Below are 22,500 nucleotides of genomic sequence, written 5' to 3'. Positions count from 1 at the left end.
GCCCGAAAGTCATACAATTAAAATCAAATAAATGTTTCCACTTATTCGTGTTTGTATCAGAATGGCCTCAGCTGAAGTCACAAGCCATCCTTTCATTTCTTCTTTTTCAATAAAAGAAATATTCTTCATTGCAGATGCGTTGGTCACAGTCGGATATTGACAGACAAACTATTATCATTATTAAGATTTTTACTTTATCATCATTATTATTATCATTACATCATTTTTATAAATATTGTTATTATTGTTGTTATTTATATTATTATCATTGTGTTCCTTGCAATCATTGTTCTCTTGGCTCATTATCATTAATAATAATAACAATAATAATAATAATAATAATAATAATAATAATAATAATAATAATAATAATAATAACAATAACAACAACAATAATAATAATAATAATAATAATAATAATAATGATAATAATAATGATAATAATAGTATTATTACTATTCTTCTTCTTCTTCTTCTTCTTCTTCTTCTTCTTCTTCTTCTTCTTCTTCTTCTGCTTCTTCTTCTTCTTCTTTTTCTTCTTCTTCTTCTTCTTCTTCTTCTTCTTCTTCTTCTTCTTCTTCTTCTTCTTCTTCTTCTTCTTCTTCTTCTTCTTCTTCTTCTTCTTCTTCTTCTTCTTCTTCTTCTTCTTCTTCTTCTTCTTCTTCTTCTTCTTCTTCTTCTTCTTCTTCTTCTTCTTCTTCTTCTTCTTCTTCTTCTTCTTCTTCTTCTTCGAACAGAGGGTTGCATAGATTGGAAGGCGCCACTGGTACCTCTTCATTTTCTTCTTTTCGCTTGTTGCTTCTGTCTGTCTGTTTTACTCTTCCCCTGCACGAATTGACTCGTCATTGTGTTCGTGTGCTTCACTTGACACAAACGTATACTCCAACTTAAAAGAGATCGTCATTTCCTTTTCCGCTTAAACCCCAACGTGCTTCAGGTAAACTTTCTCTTTAGTGAAAGGAAAAGAAAAACAAGCAAGCAAGCAAACACCCCCACCCCCACCCCCAAAAGAAAAAAGAAAAAAGAAAAGAAAACGTGCTTCAAGTGAATCTTCTGTTGAGTGAAAAGAAATGAAGATCAAACATAATATAAACTAGAAAAAACAAGCAAACAAAACCAACAACACCCATCGCCTATTTGACCTTTCCTTCGCGAAATCTACCCCATAATCCTCACAAAGGATATCTTGGTGGATGCTGCACAGTGACGAACGGCTGTCTTCACTTCTCTCCGTGCTTGTTATGATTCCTCTGTTGTTGTTTTGGTAAGTGTTTTACCGCGCTTGCAAATGTATATGGTCATATGAGCGCGGAGGACACTTTAAACTTTTTGAGTCTGGTAGGAATCAATTTTGAATTTTGCCCGGTTGGCGGTCGAAGCCTACTCTTCTTATTGATTCTGGACTACAAAAGGCGCAACTTGCGCATGGAACCTACGGATTTGTCAGCCCTTTTCCAAGGACGTCAGGTATTGCATCTTTCCTACCCTAAGATCAGGGGTGTGGCTGAAAGACAGCAGTAAGAAGGAGCTAAGGAGTAGCAGTACAGAGGATGCCGAAAGAATCAGTAGCCCATAGGAAAGGCAAAGGTAGGTGGAGGCAGAAAGTGCAAACGAAAGCAGACAACAGAATATGGTTAAAGAGCTGGAAAGAAGGTGAAAGGAAAGATAGTGAGAGAAGATGATTTTCCGTCGCTGCCAGGTTTCGATCCCAGGACTTATTGAATGAGAGGCGAACACCGTAAACCCTCGTACATGAGAGCTCCCGTCAGGTGTTCTCCTGGTTGGGTCACTTGACCTGGAAGATTCTGACCTGTGAAGAAAGAAGAGCTCCAGGAGACCATGACAAGCACTGAAATCTCAGACCATTTGGAAACACAAAGCTTTATTTGGGGTTCTAAGACGCATTACGAGTCTGCTGTCGTGTTTAAAAATACAACATAAAATAATTATTCTTTTTTTTATTACCCTTTTACAGGAGAAATAAAAAACGTAATAAAAAGAGTCTAAGCATTAAAACAGTATGTCGTCACAGAAAAATATGATATTAGACCTTATACAGTTATAACACACTTTGCTTATCACTTTTCTGGAAATAATTAAAATTACTTCTCTTGTTTAATAGATCCTTTTATTCTTACATCTCCTCACAATATCAAGAAAATACTCAAAATTAACTACTTATCTGGAATCAACTAACTCATCAATTTCATTAAAACTTTGAAACTAGACAACTTTCGGTAATAAAAAGCTTCTTTTTTGTTGACCAGTGTAATGTAATGCACAAGTGTACTATGCAAACGACTCTTTGCCTTTGGTTTGTTTTGGCTGCGACAACATGTCATATAGATGCAGTTTCTACATCTTTCAACTTTTTGCTGGGGGGGGGGGGGGGGGTTGTTTGTTTGTTTGTTTGTTGTTGTTGTTTTTTGTTGGGTTTTTTGCTTACTTTTCTTATGTTTATGTTATTATTGTTTGGTTTGGGATTGATTTTGCGATGGCTTATAATTTTAGCTGAGGTCATTCTAATATAAACAATCGTTAAATCCCACTATTGCTCATACAATATATTTTATTGGGAGCATTCAATGGTGAGCCCTTCTCAGTGAATTCTAGCATGGGTTCGATTTGGAGGCTATTGGTTTTTTTTAGAAGAATTGCACAATGGTGTGCACAGTCATCCAGCATATACCACTAAAAATCTGGGACCACGTTAGATGTACTAAAGGTGAGGTCAGTGGATGAGGGGTTGAATATGAATCTCTTTCGGGAGGTGAGGGATTTATTATTGAAAAGGTAGATGTTGTTTTGGAATAAAGGGTTATCGGTTATTTTTCCTTTGATATCGGCTGGTTTATCTCCCCAAAGGAGACTCTGCTCATTAAAATCCCTTGATGAAATAAAAAGGTTTAGGGAGCTGGTGTTTTAATTCAGCCAGCTGGGATATTTTAGAGGCTTATTTGGCGGAACGGACATAAACGGAGCAGATCAAGATTGGTTCTGTGTGGAGAGTGTTGTTGTCGATGTAGATGGTGGTTCCACCGGGAGTGATCTGGTTCTCTGTGTGAATGTGATGATGCTCAGTAATACCTCTTCAGTCAGTGGTTGAAGCCGGGGTGAACTTTTTTCTTTTGGAAAGTGTTTTTACGGCGCTCGCAACTGCATAAGGTCATATGAGCGCGCGGGACACACCTAATATTTTCAGTTGGTAGGAAATTTTGAATTTTGCCCGGGTGACGGCCGAAGCCTACTCTTATCGATTTTAGACCACAAAGGGATCTTTAACATGCGCAATATGCACACGGGCCCTCCGAGATTTTCGGCCCATGTCCGAGAAGGCTAGGTGTAGATCTTTCCTACCAGAAGATCAGGGGTGTGGCAGAAAGACAGCAGTAAGGAGGAGCCAAGGAGTAGCAGTAGAAAGGCTGCAGAAAGAGTCAGGAGCCCAGAGGAGGGGGCAAAGGAAGTGAGGGGGTGGGGGCAGAAAGTGGAAATGAAAGCAGACAACAGAACATTGCTAGAGAGCAAGAAAGGAGGTGAAAGGAGACAATTTTAAAGAACAACATTTTCGGTCGCTACCCAGATTCGAACCCGGGACCTTTGAATGAGAGGCCAACACCTTACCTCTAGGCCACGAGAGCCCCCGCGCGAACTTTGACTCTTGGATACTCTAAGGTATGGAATAAGCCCCCCCCCTACCCACCCCCCCTGCTGCTTATTCCATACCCCCATTTAATATTTTCTAGCTTGCCATGACCAACGCTCATGTGAAATATTATATCTAGAATCAAGGCATCTAATTGAAACGTCCTTTTTTCGTAAATGGTAAATAAACCTCGGTAGTAGTGGCGGTACCGGGCTGGCTACCTCTATTTTCTGTACATTAAAAAAATGTTTTACATTGGTTTATATTTTTAATGAAACTGGTTTGTTCGTTAATGTTAAAAGTTATCCCAGTAACTTATTAAAATCACTAAAATCCCATGATCTGTTCTTCTTTTATTCACTAAAGATTAAATAAATCAGATTTGTTCCTACTAGTACCAGGGTATGAGGTGAATGTGCCATCCCCCCCCCCCTCTTTTATTCAACCCCCACCCCTTTTTTAAAATTAATTTTGGGCAACTTGTTCACCCCCCACCCCCCACCCCCATAAATCCCTAACCCCCCCCCCCCCCCCCCCGCCTTTATTTGATACCTTTTACATGTAGCACGGGGCTCAAGTGGGCACAGTGTGGCCCTGCAAAGTGTTGCAATTCCGCAATGGAAGATCGGAGTCTTCTTGAGTTCTCCGGCATTCCATTGCAGGACTGCCACAACACTTTTTTAGTTTTGGAGCACAAAAACCCGGGCGTCGGTGAGCTCTGACCTCTCATTGAGGGGAACGTAGAAGGTTTGGGAGGCGGCAGCCTGCTGCGGGAATAGGAAGAAGAGTGACGGGTTACGTCATTCTTTGGGAGAGACCACGGAGGGAGATGGGAGATGCCATCCTCCATAGGAAGAGGGTGTCTGCTGGAGACTTTTAAGGAGATGGGGCTGAGTCGAGAGGGGTTCACATTCCATTAATGGGGTGGGGCGTGAGGAGGAGGAAGGAAGGATGGAGGAGGGGCGGAAGGAAAGAAGGGGTGATGGAGGAAGAATCCACCCAGTCCTTCCTCTGAACCACAAAGCAGTTAAAGATTGGTGCCTCGAGAGTAGATGCTGCAGGGGTCAGAGGAACCTTTTTTACTTTTCTACGCAGATTTTGGCTTGCTTACCGTGGGGTGTGCTGGGTCGGCAGGAGTACTGGCCTCATGACAGGCCAGACTGCCTTCGCATATGACTGGCAAGGGACTGGAGTGAGAACTGGCGGCAGACAGTCTTACGAGCCTCTTGGAATTAGCAGCCAGTTCTCGCCTTTTACTTTTGAACGGTGCTTTTTGAAACCAAGTCGACCACTCCTTGCTGATCGTTGTGTGCAGGTTGTAGCAATTGAAGCAGTAAGGATTCCTGGTCTTGTTACAACGAGGAAAAAACCGTTACCTCAGAATTATAATGTTTTATCTGACATTTTTGGCCGTTTTGAGTTACTAAAACCACGAGGACAGAAACCAGACGTACTATCTGCTCTATCAAAATTGTAAGATTATTCGGAATAGTTATCAAGATATTAAAAAGGTTGCAATCGAAAAAGTTTGACATGATGAGGAACTCAATATCTTTAAAGCCACATTTCTCAATACCTGGTACTGAGCAGGTGGAACTTTGTAATTCTAGGGTAGCGGACATTGCACAATTTCGTCATGTTCTTCGTTGAATAGGGCGTCTTTCAGGATATCAGCTACGGTTTCTCTGTAATCTTTTGTGAACAAGTGACTTGTTTGAACTGCGAGCGGCTCACTACGAAAAAAATAACCCATTTGAGTGAATGACTTCAATGGTTACGCTACTGAATGGGGCTACGTCAACTACAACCGGACAGTCCGAAGACATGTCTGTGCTGCACGATGCCGACTCCATTCCTACCGTACTTCATTAACAGAGCCTAATGGGGTTCTCGTGGTCTTGAGGTACGGTGATCGCCTTTCATTTAATTGGTCTCGGGTTCGAAACTTGACGGCGACGGAAGATTCTCTTCTCTTAAAAAGCTAACCTTTCACTTTCACCTCCTTTCCTGCTCTCTAATTGTTATCTATCGTCTGCTTTCATCTGCCCCATCTGCACACCCTCCCCCTTTTATCCATTACCCCCTCCTCTGGGCTCCTGATTCTTTCTGCAGCTTTTTACTACTACTAATTGGCTCCTTCTTAATGCTGTCTTTCAGCTACACCTTGGTCATTGGAAGGTAAGATCTAACGCATAGCCTTCTTGGATGAGAGCGAAAAAAATCTCAGAGGTCCCGTGTGCAGGTTGTGTGCCTGAAAGATCCCTTAGTGGTCCTAAAATCGATAAGAGTAGACTTCAGCCGCCACCCGAGGCAAAATTTACAAATTAATTCGTATTAAACTGAAAATGCTTAATCTGTCCCCTCGCTTTTATGACCTTATTTGCAAGCGCCGTAAAACACACAAACAAACAAATCCCACTTAACTCTAAGCCGGCCTGATCTCATCCTCCGCTCAACCAGCATTGAACACTCCTGTCACATCGAAGTAATTGATGACGTAAGAAGCGATCACAGACCTATCACTACACAGATCACCTCTCCACCAGCACTGAACCATCCTCGGAGGACTCGATGGAACTTTAAGAAAGCCAACTGGGCAGAAAAAAAACAGATCTCTGACAAATTGCTCTCAAGCATAATAGAAACAGGCGACGCTGATCATTTTAATGAACAAGTCAGTAAAAAATACTCTTAATGCTGCACGCCAGCTCATTCAACAGAGATGCTGAACGAATTTCAGATCCCTTTGGAGAGAAGAAATTACCAAAAGCCCAAAAGCTTTAATATTTGATACGAGGATGAGATGTTGAGAATGAAGCGTGCAAAGGGGGGGGGGGAGATGAATTGAAAAATCATTGAGAAGTACACCTTAATGCTTGAATCTGACCTGATCCATTTCCGGAATATCTTCTGCTTCAGCCAACTTCCAAACTAAGAAATATCTATAAAATATAACAATAGCTTAAGCAGCAGTAAAACATAAGAAAAGAAGAAAGTGGAGCGATAGATTAATTTGAAAATCAGGAGGGGGTTCAAATTAAGGTTTAGATTCGCATTAAGTTTCAACCAAGGAATATCGGTAATTGTGAGTTTCTGTGTCTTCTACATCACGCTTGCTCTCAGGAGGCACGATAAAAGCGTGGTCGATACAAGTTTCCTTCTTCCGGATTCCTGGTTTCTCACTACGCCAAGCCTTCATCTCCTGTTGAAAATAATAATTTAAAAAAAATAATAATAAAATAATAATAATAATAATAATAATAATAATATTAATAATATAATAATAATAATAATAATAATAATAATAATAATAATAATAATTTCAATAATAATAATAGTAATGATAATAATAATAATAATAATAATAATAATAATAATAATAATAATAATAATAATAATATTTTTTTAAATAATGATGATGATGATGAGGATAATAATAATATCATATTATTGTTGTTATTATCATAATAATAATAATAATAGTAATAATGATAATGGTAATGATAATTATAATATTAATAATAATTGTTATTATTGTTATTATTATAAGAATAATAGACTGGTGGAAGGAAGAATAGAAGGACATAACAGCAAGAGTACATGAATTGCTGAATAAGTGTCAGTACGGTGAGAAATAATGGAAGAAAATATTCCGACTTTTTGTACACAAAGTGAAGTGAAAGAAATAAGTTTTGATTCTTCTTCTTCTTCTTCTTCTTCTTCTTCTTCTTCTTCTTCTTCTTCTTCTTTTTCTTCTTCTTCTTCTTCTTCTTCTTATTTATTTCTTTCTTTCTTTCTTTCTTTCTTTCTTTCTTTATGTACTTGTGCGTGTACATGTTTGAGTGTGCGTAATGAAAAGATTATAAAGAAATACTGTCTCAAAAGTAGAAAATGACATAGGTTAAAAGGTTAGCACTATGACGATGACAACAACATATATTTTTACCTGTATGGAGTTGGGCAGCGGACGTCCTCTGGTTTCAGGTAACAGACGGATCAGTAGGGCAGAGATGAGGCACATACAGCCAAAGATTGTCCCCGGTCCGTACACAGCTTTCTCAGCCTGCAGGAAACCAGCCATAGATTCGTTTACCACTTAGTCTACAAGAAATGCTCTGTAAGTAGATTTATTGGAAATAGTGAGAATTACATGTGTTCAGAATACTATAATTTTGTGTATGTTCTTTTAGGGGATAACGTAAAATGTTTTGAAAATGCCAGTGGCGAACACTAACAAAGAGCCATGAGCTGGAAGGACAGAAACAGATGGACAATGACCGGGGGGGGGAGAGCAAGAAAGGAAAGAAAGAAAGGAAAGAAAGAAAGAGAGGGGGGGGGGGGGGGGGGGAGAAAGAAAAGAAGACGGGTTTACGTAAAGCTGATTCGACAGAGATAGCTTTGAAGTTTGAGAAATAGAATAAATATAGCGCACGATTTATTTATTTTTTAAGTTGACCTGGAGTAAAACCCTTTTATTACACATTCCTACTCGACTTACAAGAAATCTGGAGTAAGGAGCCACCATTCCACCGAATCTGGACAAAGCTGAAGACCACCCAAGTCCTATTGACCTGTGGATAACATGCTGTTCATTAATGAAGGGAGTGGTTATTGAACAAATTTCTAATTGTTTTGATGAAAAAACGAAGGTATTATGTGCATGGTAGGCGGGTGCCCTGGTGTCGTTTGCTCCTTCAATCCAAACGAGCATCTATCATCCCTTTCTCTCCTCCTTCTTTTCAATTTTAATTGTATGCTACTTATTAGTAAAAACTTCTACTCTTGATCTGTTATATGACCTATTTGTGTTACAAATGCCGTAAAACTCTTACTTCAACTGAAACGAAGCTGGTTTTGACACGTGTCCTGGAAGCCATATGTTTCAATGAAGAAACAATCATGCCATGGGGTATTTTCTACTACAGAGGACATATTATATTAACGTAAAATTCCCATTCTTGTTTAATAATAATAACCCATTGAAGAATGACTTCTCAAAACTTGGTTTAAAAAAATTGGGACAGAGCATATCTTTGAACATCAATTGAAAGGAACTCCATTTGCTGTTGTATCATTTAAAGATATTTTGTTTGTTCTTTTTGTACTGCGAAAGGTTGTCGGCTCTATCATATGCTCTGCACAGGGTGTATGTCTTTGTTTGTTTTTATATTTTTGATCTTTATTGTTTTGATTTTGTTGTTGTTGTTGTTGTTGTTGTTGTTGTTGTTGTTATTGTTTACTGTTATTGTTGTTGTTACTGTAGCTGTTTTTGATGTATCAGTCGGAGTCCTTGGTGCCTTTCATTAGAAGATTCAAAGATGCCTGCCCTATATATTGTTATAAAAGATGGCTCAATAGAGTCGAAAAAGGGTCAAAAGAAAGAAAGAAAGAAAGGAAGAAAGAAAGAAAGAAAGAAAGAAATTTAAAAAGATGAAAAAAAAAGAAAACCAGAAAACAAAGAAGAAAACAAAACAAATTAATAAACAAATAAACAAAGAAGTGATTCCTACAGTAGTACCTGAGATTGGTGGGGAAAAGCTCTGGAGTGAGCAGGTAAAGAGCGTTAAAGGCGCCAGTGATGGAGAACTTGCCTAACAGAGAAAACACTATGGATGCTGTGCTGGCCTCCTGTTCTGGACCTGAAGGGGTGGACACAAGACTGTCTGTAAATGGGTTAAACCTACGCATCCATTAACACATTTTAGATTACTGTAAAGGCGGACTGGTCCGATTCTGCTTGAAGCCAAACAAATTAATGGACTGTCCGTCAGAAGAGCAATACCTATCAACACCTATCTTAGCTTCACCATGATGATGGATACAATCAGCCTGCCAACTCTGAAATGGACAGTCAAGAAGAGGGGCGAGAAAGCAAGGAGCATCCCGTCTTCCTAAGACCCCAGTTCTAGATTCAAGTAGTTGAAGTAAGTGTCTCAGCTGCATTAATTATAATTTTATATTCAGTCTCTTCGGGGCATCAACGCATACAGGGGTAGGAACATAAGCCATAGAACTACAAGCGTTGACTTTCCAACAGTTTCAGAGCGGTGCACTCGACGCAGGTTACCTCACCAACTTTTTTTTTTGGTTCTGTTTTGTTTGGTTTTTTGTTTGGGTTTTGTTGTTGTTGTTGTTGTTGTTGTTGTTGTTGTTTTGTTGTTGGTTTGGGGGGTTTTTTGGGGGGGTTGGTTGTTGCTGTTTGTTTTTGAGGTGGGGGGGGGTTTGGGGGGGGGTCTTTTTTGGAGGTCGGGTGGGTGGGATATGATGGATTTTTAAAAAAGGTATACCGCATTGACACTATGCTACCTTAGTATTATAAAGCTTTATCTGTCATTTTTGGCCGCTTTGAGGTCAGAAGTAAAACGTGAGATTATTCGGAGTTGTAGAAAAGGCTAGACAAGTTGTGAGGTACTGAACATACACTGTTACTGCTACCGATCCCATAATCTACGAGGATCATGGGGGCCCTATTTGACAGAGAGCTTCGTCAGATGCCTCCACTTTTCCAGGATTTTTGCTAGCTCCTGAGTTAGGGCAAAGGATTTCCCTGTCCACTCCTCAACGTTGTTGGTCCACCTCTCCCTTTGCTTTCCTCTCCTACTCCTCCCTTGCACAGTTCCCTTAAGAATAGTCTTTGACTGCCCACATGAACTTGTTACATGGTTATACCATTCCAGTTTTTTCGCTTCACAGTAGACAGCCAGTCTAGTTGCTCACGTGTTGTTTCACTCTACTGTTCACTTCTTCATTTGTGACGTGGTCAGTGTATGAGATGCCAAAGAGTCGTTTGGCATCTCATTTCGGCTGTTTGGATCATCCTCTGAAGCTCTTCTGTCAAGGTCCATGATTCACAAGCATAGAGAAGGGTGGAGATAACGAGGCATTGAGTATTCTGAGTTTGGAATTGACAGAGATGTTTCTATCTTTTCATACTGATCTTAGTTCTGTGAGCGCCCCTGTTGTTTGTGCAATTCTTGCTTGGACTTCTGGTTTGCATCCTTCTTGGCTGATGATAACACCAAGGTACTTGAACTGGTCTACTGTTTCAAACAGTTGATCTTTACTTTACTTTACTTTACTTTTATCCGCCGCTTATACTCTTTTTTGGTGTAGCGGGAAGTAAGAGACGTCTCTCTGTCGCCAGCCGGAGAGCTTGGGTCAGGGGGGATGTCGTGGGTGTCTAATAATGTTACCCTGACTCCATCTATCTAGGTCTCTCTCGGTCGCACTCTAGCCTTGTTGCCATCATTTTTTAAATGTAGGCACAGTTGATCACTGACCGTAATTTTGGTTTTGATGGGTTCGTCACTATTTCTCATCATCTTTGTTTTCTCAGCCCTAAAGTTCGTGTCATATCTGGTTGATGTTTCATCCAGTCGTTATACCAGTCTGGTGAGTTCTTCTTCATTTCCTGCCAGTCCGTCAATGTCGTCGGCAAACCTGAAATTAAAAATCGTTCGTCTACCGATACTGACTGTGCTCGTTGGATCTTCAAGGGAATCAGTCATGATTTGTCTAAGAATTGGTAAATCATCAATGTTTTTATATTCATGGCAGGATCTTATTTTGGGGTCACTGTTGGATTGAAGGTTATAAAGGTCTGAACAGTCCTCAGTCCATCTTTTTAGGACGTCCACTTCCTCTGTGAGGCAGTTCCCAGCTTTGCCTTGGATGGTGCTAACTCGTGCTTCCCTTGGTTTTGTTAGTTCCTTTACTGTTTGGAATGCTTGTTTGCTGCTCTTCTCCAAATTTTCCCCAATTTTCTTGCATTGTTTCTCAATCCAATTTTCTCAGGCTTGATTTATGCCCTTCCTAATCCTTTTGTTGATATCTCTGTAGTCTTTAGCTTCAGAGACCGTTTTCTTACTTTACTTCAGATCCTTCTTTTTTTCAACTGATAAATTGTGTAGTTCTATGGTGGTGACTAGTTTACAGTTAAACAGCATGTAGACGTTAGAAAAAGCCTTTGAATAAGAAATGGTATGATATTGTACGAGATTAGCGTCCCGTGTAAGACTCAAAAGATGTATATAAAAATCCCAAGGCAATCAAAGATCAAGGTTCCCGTAAATAAACGAATAAAATAAATAATGTATTGTGCCATATTCTTACACAGTACGCTCGTAAATAAACAATTCGACTTACTCAGCAAAAGTAGTACCGAAGTAATGAGACAAACGCCTGACAATACCAGGAAAATCGTCTCAATCAGTCTTCGTTTCATTCTGAAAAAAAGCATGTAAGTCGAGCAAGCATGTTCATAGGAACACAGGACTGTACTTACATTAATTTGTTTTTGTTGTTGTTGTTGTTGGGGTTTTTTTGGGGGGTGTAAAAAATCTACAGGGCTCGGAACTACGTACATAAGGTCATATGAGTGCGCGTTCTCGCTTTTAATATAAATCACGATAACCTGATATTAAGATGATACATTGCGTATAATGTGGCCCATTCTTGAGTAACAAGTTAAGAGAATATCAAGAGAAAATTAAACGTCTCTTACGGTCACAACACATTTGACAAAAGCCTTCCGTATTTGTGGCGGATAGCAAAAAAAAATACAATCCTTAATCCTTAGCCTAACAGTGAGTAGAGCTTTTTTGTTCTTAATTTTTAAAACATTGTTTTGGACAAACCAGTGCCTCGTCTTACTACAGAAGTGGTTGTATTAATAGCAGAAAAAAAATGGTTTTAATTTTATATAAATATTAATTATGATGATGAGAAGAAGAAGAAGAAGAAGAAGAAGAAGAAGAAGAAGAAGAAGAAGAAGAAGAAGAAGAAGAAGAAGAAGAAGAAGAAGAAGCTGCTGCAACATTCGCAAGGGAAGTAATAATGGTACTCTGATGATTCCATTGATTATCCCCCCTTATTCAGTTTTTCCTTTGGGATGCGTGTGAAGCACAATTTCCAGGCGGCGATAGCTCGTTCCATAAATATACTCTATTAAAAACCGATACCGGTGAACGGAATTACCTTCTCAGCATGAAATAGGCAACAGAGTGTGAGGGCCATTCCGCCAAACCAGAGAGGAGAAAATTCACGAATCGGTCTCCAGCCAAACTTGAGGAAGTCAGGATGAGACCAAAGTATGTCACTCCGTTCGTAACCCTGGTTGTTTGGATTTAAATAAAAGCAGCGGTGAATAATGATACACATCTGTGTTGAACTAATGTGTATTGAACTTATGTGTGAATTACAAATCTCAAAATGACTGCATAGATACTGATATAATTAAAAATAATAGCAGCTGCAAGGATTGATTCTCCTTCATAACTAATAATCGTAGCCTCCATTGAGATATCATTTTTTTAAAAATATATATACCCTCAGTAAAAAGTAATTGTCGATAGATTTCAGACTTCAATTTTGAAAAGGTTATAATAGCGCTACATTAATAATTGAATCGTTAGTGCTAGTATCATCATCATCATCATCATCATCATCATCATCATCATCATCATCATCATCATCATCATCATCATCATCAATATTCACAAACGGAGGTTGTCTGTCTTCTACATTTCGGAATTTGAAAAACAATTATACTGTGTCAATAACACATGTTATTCTTACTAGGCCTTTGATTAACATTTTACTTCAGAAATACAGAGTAATTAGACGTTAGACTATATTTCTGATGGGGGCTAAACTTTACTTTTACCCCGGAGAGTAAGGCGAGATGTCTGTTTTTATGAAGCGTGAGTCAAAAGAAATAAACAATAAGAAAAGATGGTTGAAGGGCACCGCTGGTAGTTCTAACTTCTTTTTTTTCTCTCTGTGGTTTCACTCTTGCCTTTTCCTCCAGTAAAAAATTAATCGTTATTGTTTCCATGCACTTCGCATTATTCGAACAAAACAACAGCAAAAAACCTTCTATTGTTGAAACCTACCAGACAAAAGCTAGGACAAAGCTTGTGAGTGCGATCTGCTTGTGTTTGAATAGATCCAAGATGGTGTACTTCTCCACGTGTAGCTCTGGCTTCTCCTCGCCTTCTCTTTCCTCCAACATCTTCTTGACTCTGCGAGAAAAGGTGTAAAAAATCATAAAACCCGGTTTAAGAAAATCCTCAACACGAGAACATTGTTTGAATCTCGAACCGGTATTGTAATGGCTCTGACTTTTTACAGCTTGTGTGTTCTCCTTAAATTATTGAACATCTTAAAGTTCTGATATTCAATTCAGAAAGTTTTCTACACATTTAGTAGTCGTTAATTACTTCTAATAATCGTTGTTTTTAATGAATAAGCTCTTGCTTTGTGTGTGTGAGTGTGTGTGTGTGTGTGTGTGTGAGTGTGTGTGTGTGTGTGAGTGTGTGTGTGTGTGTGTGTGTGTGTGTGTGTGTGCGTATGTATATGTACGTGTGTGAAGTGTGTGTGTGTGTGTGTGTGTGTGTGTGTGTGTGTGTGTGTGTGTGTGTGTGTGCGCGTATGTATATGTACGTGTGTGAAGTGTGTGTGCATGTGTGTTATTGTCTGGTTGGTGGAAGGGGGTCTACATCTTAAACAAAATTGACAATCAAAAATCATCAACCTCTTATAGACACAGATGTGACAAATCATGACAACTCGACAGAGGAAAACTTTATTGACTGTATTTCGGAGATGTCTCAAGCATCGTTGGGAAGCTTTTTAAAATCCTCTGTTCACGAACTTTTTTGACAACTGGGCCCTCTGCCTGAAAACAGAGTATTTACAGTTGCAGGGGTTTTTTTTAGTTTTGGTAAAAGTTTTACGGTATTTGCAACACAATAAGGTCATATAAGAGCCGCCAAAGACTAGAGACGTTACAAGAGAGTAACAAACACAAAAGGGAGGAGAGATCAGGACGATGGATGTTTGATAGTAAAGAAGTAGCAAACCACACCGGAGTACCCGCCAAACACCTGCTCTTTTCAGTGTTAGTAATCCATCTCTCAATTAAATGAAATATGTAAGGCAGCGTGGAGGAATCAGGGTCTCGTCAAAATAATCAAAGTGAAGAAACTTGCATTTTTCCGCAGGTTTGTGAATTTTTATCAAATATATGTTTTTTTGGCCAAAAACCTTTCGTGCCCCTTAAAGAATTCATTTCTCGGTGGATTTTTCTGAAAAACGTTTATTAAAGGCACAAAAAAGTAAATTTTCAGTTAACATGGACTCTCAAGCTGAGGAAATAACTAATCTTTGGCGGCCATTTTCTGACAAATTTTACCTCTGAAAACAGGTGGCCCCCACCTCCTTCTTTTGCAAATATCACGACTTGTATTCAAGATAAATGGATATTTTTTTCATCCAAATAAAGACAAGTGAAAAAGCTTTAAGTTAATACCAATAACTCTACATGTCCCAAATTTGACGAGAGCTTGATTCCACCTCACTGCCTCACATATTGTTAGCAAAACCTGAGCTATGAAGTAGAGTTTCATTTGGACGTACCTTAATTTTTCCACAACATTTTTGTCAAAGAGGCTTTTCACGTGAGCAAAGTCCTTCCCGTTCTGTTCACACCATTTCCTGAAGATTTCAAGAGCTTCATCTGCCCGATTGTTGCAGGCCAGCCATCTTGGAGATTCCATTAGAAGCCTAGACAGATCAATCACGCAAAAGAGTCTGATTACTCTCTGAATATTGAAGAGGTTTTTTGTTTGTTTGTTTGTTTGTTTTAACCGGCGTATGTGATGTAGTGGCTTGGCGTTTCGCAGTCGTACGCAGGAGAGCAGAGTGGGGAGAAATTTGTATCGAGCTCCTCGACCTTTCTGCTGTGGTATGAATCCCTCTCAGTTTGGGCTGGTCCTAACAGGCAGGGCTGGAAGCCCACTTCCTTAATTACATGTATCTAAATTGTATCAATTGGAACAAAAAGCTACAGCATTCACAAAATGATAGAGTGTTTAATGTTTCGGGGCGGGGGGGGGGCATAGTTTTACAGTATATGTAAGTTTTTATTGACACTCTGAACACTCTATGAGACATTTTTAAAATTTGTTGATGGAAGGCTCTTCTGTGTGCGCCTCATATTCAACAGGTCCCGGGTTCGAATCCGGATAGTGACGGAAAATTCTCTTCTCTAAAATGTCTCCTTTCATATCCTTTCCTAATCTCTAACGATGTTCTGTAGTCTGCTTTCGCCTCCACTTTTTACCCCCAACCCCTCACCTCCTTTGCCCCCTCCTCTGGACTCCTGACTTTTTCTGCAGCCTCTCTGCTGCTACTTCTTGGCTCCTTCTTATTGCTGTCTTTCAACCACAACCCTGATCTTGTGGTGGGTAAGATCTACACCTAGCCTTTTCGAATAAGGGCAAAAAATCTCAGAGGTCCCGTGGGGTCATTGCGCACGTTAAAGATCCGTAGGTGATTCAAAATCGGTAAGAGTAGGCTTCGGTCGCCACCCACGCAAAATTCAAAATGTCCTACTAACTTAAAATGCTAAACGTGTCCAGCGCAATATGGCCTTATGCTGTTGAGAGCTCCGTAAAACACTTATAATAAATAGTTTTTAAAGAATTAACAAAAAGCTTAATAAACGAGAAAGGGGAACACAGGGTCCCCGAATAGGGAAAAAATTGTCTTTGTAAAAATGGAATCGGTCTTGGAATGTTAGTAGTTGTCTGCACTGATATTCAATTCTTTACTAGCAATCCGCCAAGATTCAAATTTTTCGCATGTCGAATGAAAAGTTAGAAAAGTTTTGATGATATGTTATTATTCGAATCACACTTAGCATGGACGGCTCAAGAGAGTTCGTCAGAAATAACAAGATAATAGCAGAATTAGTGGCTTTTCCATTTCAGAATAAAAAATCGTTGAGTACAGTTAAAACAGACAATGCCAATGAAATAAACCGTTCCTCACATACGTGCTTCAGTGAGTATGATATTGCCTCGTTATTGGTAAATGATGACAGCTAGGCCCTATAAAAGTTAAATGAATTAGCAGCTTTGTTAATAGCAAATGAATATGCCATTAGCATTTCATTCAGAATTCAGCATAGCATGTTATTGAATAAATATTTTAATTTGCGTGGAAATGAAAGCTATGAATTAATTGAAAATACTATTTCACATAAATCTGCTCTTGCAAGCACCATGTAGTTGCATTATGTAATATAAAATACCACAAATAAAATCTACAGCAGCATGTATTGGACTTAATGAATATGAGCAAACGTTTGGCTTCATAAAACACTGCAATTTTTAAAGCTCTCAGAAAAAATATAATGTACAGATGGGAGCATGCATATAAGTATTGAAAAACATTCATTGAGAGGCATTATCATGAATCTATCTGGATAACACAACATGTTTCAGAAAAAATTTGCCATCGAAAGAGGAGTATAACAAGGATACCCCATATCACTTAAACTATTCACAGCACCAGTCGAGGAAATGTTCAAAAATCGTCGCCCACTAAAGGAATGTTAATCGATGGAGAACAACTGAAAGAACGGATATTCGCCTATGATATGTGAGGCAGCGTGGTGGAATCAGGCTCTCGTCAATTTTGGGGCATGTAGAGCTATTGGTATCATCTTCAAGCTTGTTCATTTATCTTTATTTGGATGGGGAAAAAATCAATTTATCTTGAATACAAGTCGAGGTATTTGAGAATGAATGAGGCGGGGGTCACCTATTTTGAGAGGTAAAATTAGTGAGAAAATGGCCGCCAAAGATTAGTTATTTCTTTAGCTTAAGAGTCCGTGGTAACTGAAAATTTGCAATTTATGTGCCTTTAATCAATGTTTTTTTAAAGAAAAATCCACACAGAAATGAGTTTTTTAATGGGTATGAAAGGTGTTGAGCTAAAAATAAAAAATTTGATAAAAATTCACAAACTTGCGGATAAATGCAAGTTTCTTCACTCTGATTATTTTGACGAGAGCCTGATTCCACCACGCTGCCTTGCACATCATACTTAGCACTGAGAGTGAACAACAAATACAGATTGACCTGAACAACATAGACAGAGAACTACAAAGTGGGCATAAAAACCCACAAAGATAAAATCGAACACATGTACATGATGAACTACATCAGCAGCAAAACGTTTGCTCTAGTAAACCAGAACAATGAAAATTGACAGAATATAACTACTTCATGCAAACAATGAGTGGAGAGGAGTGAGCAGCATTGAAGGGGACGAAATGATACATGCGATTTGGGGTTGCTTTGGAAGATACAGGGAAATATCAGAACACGAAAAACAGCCAAACTCACGGTAACAAAAAAAAAAAGAATTCAGTCAAAATATTGTTCCGATTATACGCCAAGGGGCTAGATCTGGCATATATATCATTATCATAAATAAACTAAGGTCCCCGCTGAGAGCAATGGAAAAGACGATCCTGAGTATAAAAGTATAAGGTCAAAAAAGCACACGGAACAAAAATACGAAAGAAACCTGGAGTAGCAGAAGTCGGCAAACAAAGTAAATTAAGAAAAGAATTACAAAAGACATCTGGAGTAGCAGATGTTCCCCCAAAAATAATAGAATCAGAAAATCTTCTTACCAAGGCAAAAGGACACAGTACGAGGTGGTGGCTGTCATGATCAGCTGCAGTGTGCGCCAAGAGTGGTATCTCAGCAGCCAAGCCAACAGACCTAACGTCAAAACAGAGGTGGACCACAGGGTACCACACACCACAGACCCCAACATACGGTGACGTGGAGACATCATTTCCAGGAACAATGTGAGGGACGAAAGGCACACACCCTGTTCAGAAGGGGGAAAAGTCGCTACCTTAAAACTGCAACTTTTTATCTGACATGTGTTGACTGTTTTAAGCAACTGAGACTTTGAGCTGGTTATAGCAAATATGAGGGGGGAGGGTGGTGTGGATAATTACAGGCGCCAAGCAAGTAATATATAATGTATTCGACTTTCTAAATCAAACAGTTTGGTTTCAAAGGGGAAGCATTTTCGTTTCTTTGGTGCCGAAGAAATGCTGGGAAATTCCAGGAAACTACACTGAACTTAAGCAAGCGCACGCTGTGCGAAAGTATCTATTCATTCGAATGCACGTCTGTGTCATTATATCCTCTATAACGTATTGTTTGCAAAACAAGTCATGTTGCGGTATAGAGCCTAACATACGGGAACGTTTAATTCCACTGTAATTCATTACATATATCTATGTCAAGATTAACTTGTAATTGTTATATTGTAATAATTGTAATATTGATCAGTAGTTGGGGAAAAATAACTGTGTCGTGTTTGTATCTCTATTGACGTTCCACGCTCGGACCTCTTGTACCTCTACTACTACTACTACTACTACTACTACTACTACTACTACTACTACTACTACTGCTACTACTACTACTACTACTACTACTACTACTACTACTACTACTACTACTACTTAAATTTTGTCACTTCATATCCACATGGCGTTTCCCAATCACCTGTTGGAATCCACCAATGAGGAAGCGGAACAGAGTCAGAGATCCTATTTCTGGCGCCACTCCTATAAGGATGTGCAGTATCGTCATGCCAAAAGACGTGAAGACATAGATGGGTTTCCGACCGAAGCGATCAGCGAGCGATGTGAAAATGAAACCACCGATGCCTTGGCCTAACATAAGAAGTGTCTGTGAAAGGTCCCCAAGACCCGTTCTGTCACAGACCAGGTCCATCTGAAGGGGATAAGGACGGGAATATGGTAAAAGTCAAGTATAGAACCCCCCGCTCCTCCACACACCACACACACATACACACACACACACACACACACACACACACACACACACACACACACATACACATACACACACACACATACACACTCACGTGCGCACATACATACACAAACACAAGGGAAGCTGAAACATTTCAACTGAAAGAGCCGAAGAGTTTGAATACCATAGAAAACTGCAACTGCCTTCGAAGCTCATAGGCAACGTGTGATGGAAAGGTAACAGAAAGAAGCAAAACGTGAGGAGAAAGAAGAGACAATAAATGAATACCAAAGATTCTGACCCGACAATAATAAATTTACTCTCGAAGTGCCATTGAATAGCAAAAAAATAAGTTGATGACATACAAAAATTTTTTGTCTGTGTTTTTGTTTTTTTGTTTTGTTGTTGTTTTTTTGCTAATTATTAAATATTTCTTGATTTGTGGCGAAAAAGTAAATCTGGTGAGATCGCACACGTCCCTGAAAGCAATGTGAATAATTTTGAAAAGAAATACTGTGGTTTTCGCTTGTTACAGATTGGATCGTAGACCTACCAAAACATATTTTTCTCCAGCAGAAAGCCACAGATGCTGGAGTAAAAGCTGGGTGTCACTTCGTTATATCAGACTTACAAAGTTCTATCTGCTCAGTACCTAGTTTTGATAAATTTGACGTTAAAAATGTTGAGGTTCATAAAACGCCAAGCGTTATCTAATGCAATTCTTTAAATTGGTGAAATGTTATAGGTTTAACGCTCCTATCAACATTGTTAATATATTTAAGAGGCAGAACTCCGAGTTTAACGCCCATCTCTGGAAGGACCGAGCCAAGTGGGAAATTCGTTTAAAGTGCCTTTCCAAAGACACAACGTCGGACCGAGGTGAGGCTCGAACCCCCGAACCTGCAGTCTCACGATTACGAGCCCGGTTGCCTAACCACTAGGCTACTGACGCCACGAGACAATTCTTTGAACAATATCTTGATAACGACTCTGAATTATCTTAAGACTTTGAAAGACAAAATAGAAGAGTTTGTCTCTGACATCACGGTCTTAGTAACTCAAAACGGCCAGAAATGTCAGATAGAACGTTGTCATTCTACGGCAGCAGCCTGTAAAATGCCAAATAATACAATTAATATACAATTTTACTCAAGTGATTCAATTTATCTCATTCTCTCTGACAAAGACAAATTTGATGCTATTACCCTCACCTCAGACGTAAAGGAAATATATTTGTTGCCGAAATAATTGTGTCCGTTGACACAGCTCATCGTATGTGTCGTCACAGCGGCAGAGTCGTTGACCACCAAAGTCACGGCACACTTCCCGTAGCTTGCCTCCAGACTGGCGTTGTCCGGCACAGAGAAGAGATCCCTCATTTCCGTCACATTCACGGCATTGCACTCGTGGGCCGGCTCGTACCCTGGGGAGATCTATTCCTTCAGACGGGCGCTGGCTGGGATTTCTTGGTGTTTGTTTTTGTATTGGCTCTGACTTCGTGGAGCTTGAATTTGGTAGTAACAAACACTTAAGTAATAGTTTGTTCTGTTTGTGGGTTTTTTCGTTTGTTTGTTTGTTGTTGTTTTTTTAATTTTGATGTTGTAATAATGTAACAAACACAGTAAGACATTAGCTGTCATCCAAAATAATTAATTGATCTGATCAAATCCATTTATGGAGACAACAACTGGCCCTACATCATAAATGTGGAACCTCAGAATGATTTCTTGTTACAAAAGGCATGAAACAAGGATTCGTACTATCACTTCATCTCTTCAGTATATATATATATATACACACACACACAGAACGAATAGTGCTGGAACTAGTACATTTAAGAAGGAATAAAAGTGACGAGCCAGCAGAGCTCGGAATGCATTTAAGAGAATAAAGAAATTCAGATGACACTGCACTCCTTGCCTCAGCACCAAAAGGGCTGGAGACGTTGATAAATATCAGTCAAAGAACGCAGTGACCAGAAAGGATTATGTTTAAATGTAGAGAATACCAAAATCATGGACACAGACAAATGCAAAGACGAGGCTGTAATTAGAAATGATGGGTTAGAAATAGAAAAAGTTTGTTGTTTTGTTTTGGTAAGAGTTTTACGATGCTCGCAACTGCATAAGATCATGTGAACGCGCGAAACACAGGTTGGTCTCTCTCACAACAGTTCACTGCAGGGCTTGGCTTGAGTCAAGAAAACAATCCATTGTTTTGGACTTCCTTTACTCTCACCATCAGGCTCACTCATTTGAATCTGAAGAGAGATATAACGCGCTACGAGATAAATAGGCTTGGCACTAAGACTTATTTAAAGTACAGGCAACACAGGATTGAGTCTGTTCCTAACAAAAGGTTTTTAAAAACATTTTCAGTCTTCCCATCATGTTCTTGTTGATACAGACGTCATAATTATAATAGTCCCACTTACATAGAATATTTCCTAACAGAAACATAAGAAACACCGTTTAATACAAGAAGTGGCTTCTGCAATGGACAACGAGACCAATTCTGACAAAAAATGGTTTACTCCATTTTGAGCATTTAGAGGGTTCATTTCTTCCCTTTTCGAAAAAATTATTTTCCTGTCAACTGGCTTCTTTCCTGGGAACAACGTGATGTGCCTTCAGAATAATCTGTTCTGTGTTAACAATAGCTTTCTGATCAGTAAAAATTCGATAAAGAGATCCACAGCAACAAAATAATGAACATTCAGCTATAAGAAGATGCAAAACAGACAAACGCAAGAGAACGATAGTAAAGCAAAACAGACTTAAACTAGAGGGCGGTCTTAAAGCAAAACAGTCAGAAGTAAGAGAGGATTTACCAACGCCACTGGGGCAAATGCTTCAAGGAAGGATGGGATCAAGGAGAAAACACCTCTACTTCTCACCTGTAAACACCCCGATCAGTACAGCAAAGGACAGGCAATAAATCCCCAGAACTTGCAGCACCGCTTGGACGCCCTGATATCTTCCCTTTAGGCCCAGGTACTCGATGACGGGTTCAAAATCTGGCATATTCGTGTCTGCCATGGTGAGGCTTGTCTTCTCAAAACAAAACAAAATACCAAAGTTGTTACTTAAAATAGTATACCGTGATTGTAATGAAAGGAACCTCAAATCAGTAGGTCAAATCATCAAATCAAATCACCAGCATGATAAGTTGAGTCTAGCGCAAACTGTAACCTCCTTGGTC

The 22,500-nt window shown here is 39.3% G+C and overlaps 1 protein-coding gene across 1 annotated transcript; it reads right to left on the bottom strand.

Moving 5' to 3' along the window:
- Positions 1-6,272: 6,272 nt before the first annotated feature.
- On the bottom strand, positions 6,273-22,482 carry LOC101848264 (organic cation transporter protein). The gene is made up of 12 exons (XM_005091573.3): positions 22,196-22,482; positions 20,511-20,722; positions 19,027-19,257; positions 18,132-18,334; positions 15,062-15,208; positions 13,537-13,665; positions 12,620-12,754; positions 11,789-11,868; positions 9,162-9,282; positions 8,142-8,214; positions 7,590-7,706; positions 6,273-6,845 (listed from the first exon to the last, which is right to left on the bottom strand). Exons 1-12 carry the CDS (start codon positions 22,335-22,337, stop codon positions 6,699-6,701), a joined length of 1,737 nt encoding a protein of 578 aa, XP_005091630.1. The 5' UTR covers positions 22,338-22,482; the 3' UTR covers positions 6,273-6,698.
- Between the last annotated feature and the right edge of the window lie 18 nt (positions 22,483-22,500).

Source organism: Aplysia californica, unplaced genomic scaffold, assembly GCF_000002075.1.
Source record: "Aplysia californica isolate F4 #8 unplaced genomic scaffold, AplCal3.0 scaffold00032, whole genome shotgun sequence".
NCBI lineage: Eukaryota > Metazoa > Mollusca > Gastropoda > Aplysiida > Aplysiidae > Aplysia > Aplysia californica.
This window is presented reverse-complemented; position numbering and strand designations above follow the sequence as displayed.

Coding starts and splice junctions, on each gene's coding strand:
- LOC101848264 (XM_005091573.3), bottom strand. CDS start 22,337: ATGGCAGACACGAATATGCCAGATTTTGAACCCGTCATCGAGTACCTG. Junction 11,869..12,619: donor GCCTATTTCATGCTGAGAAG/GTAATTCCGTTC, acceptor GCTTTTTTTCAG/AATGAAACGAAGACTGATTG. Junction 6,846..7,589: donor CGCTGCCCAACTCCATACAG/GTAAAAATATAT, acceptor TATTTTCAACAG/GAGATGAAGGCTTGGCGTAG.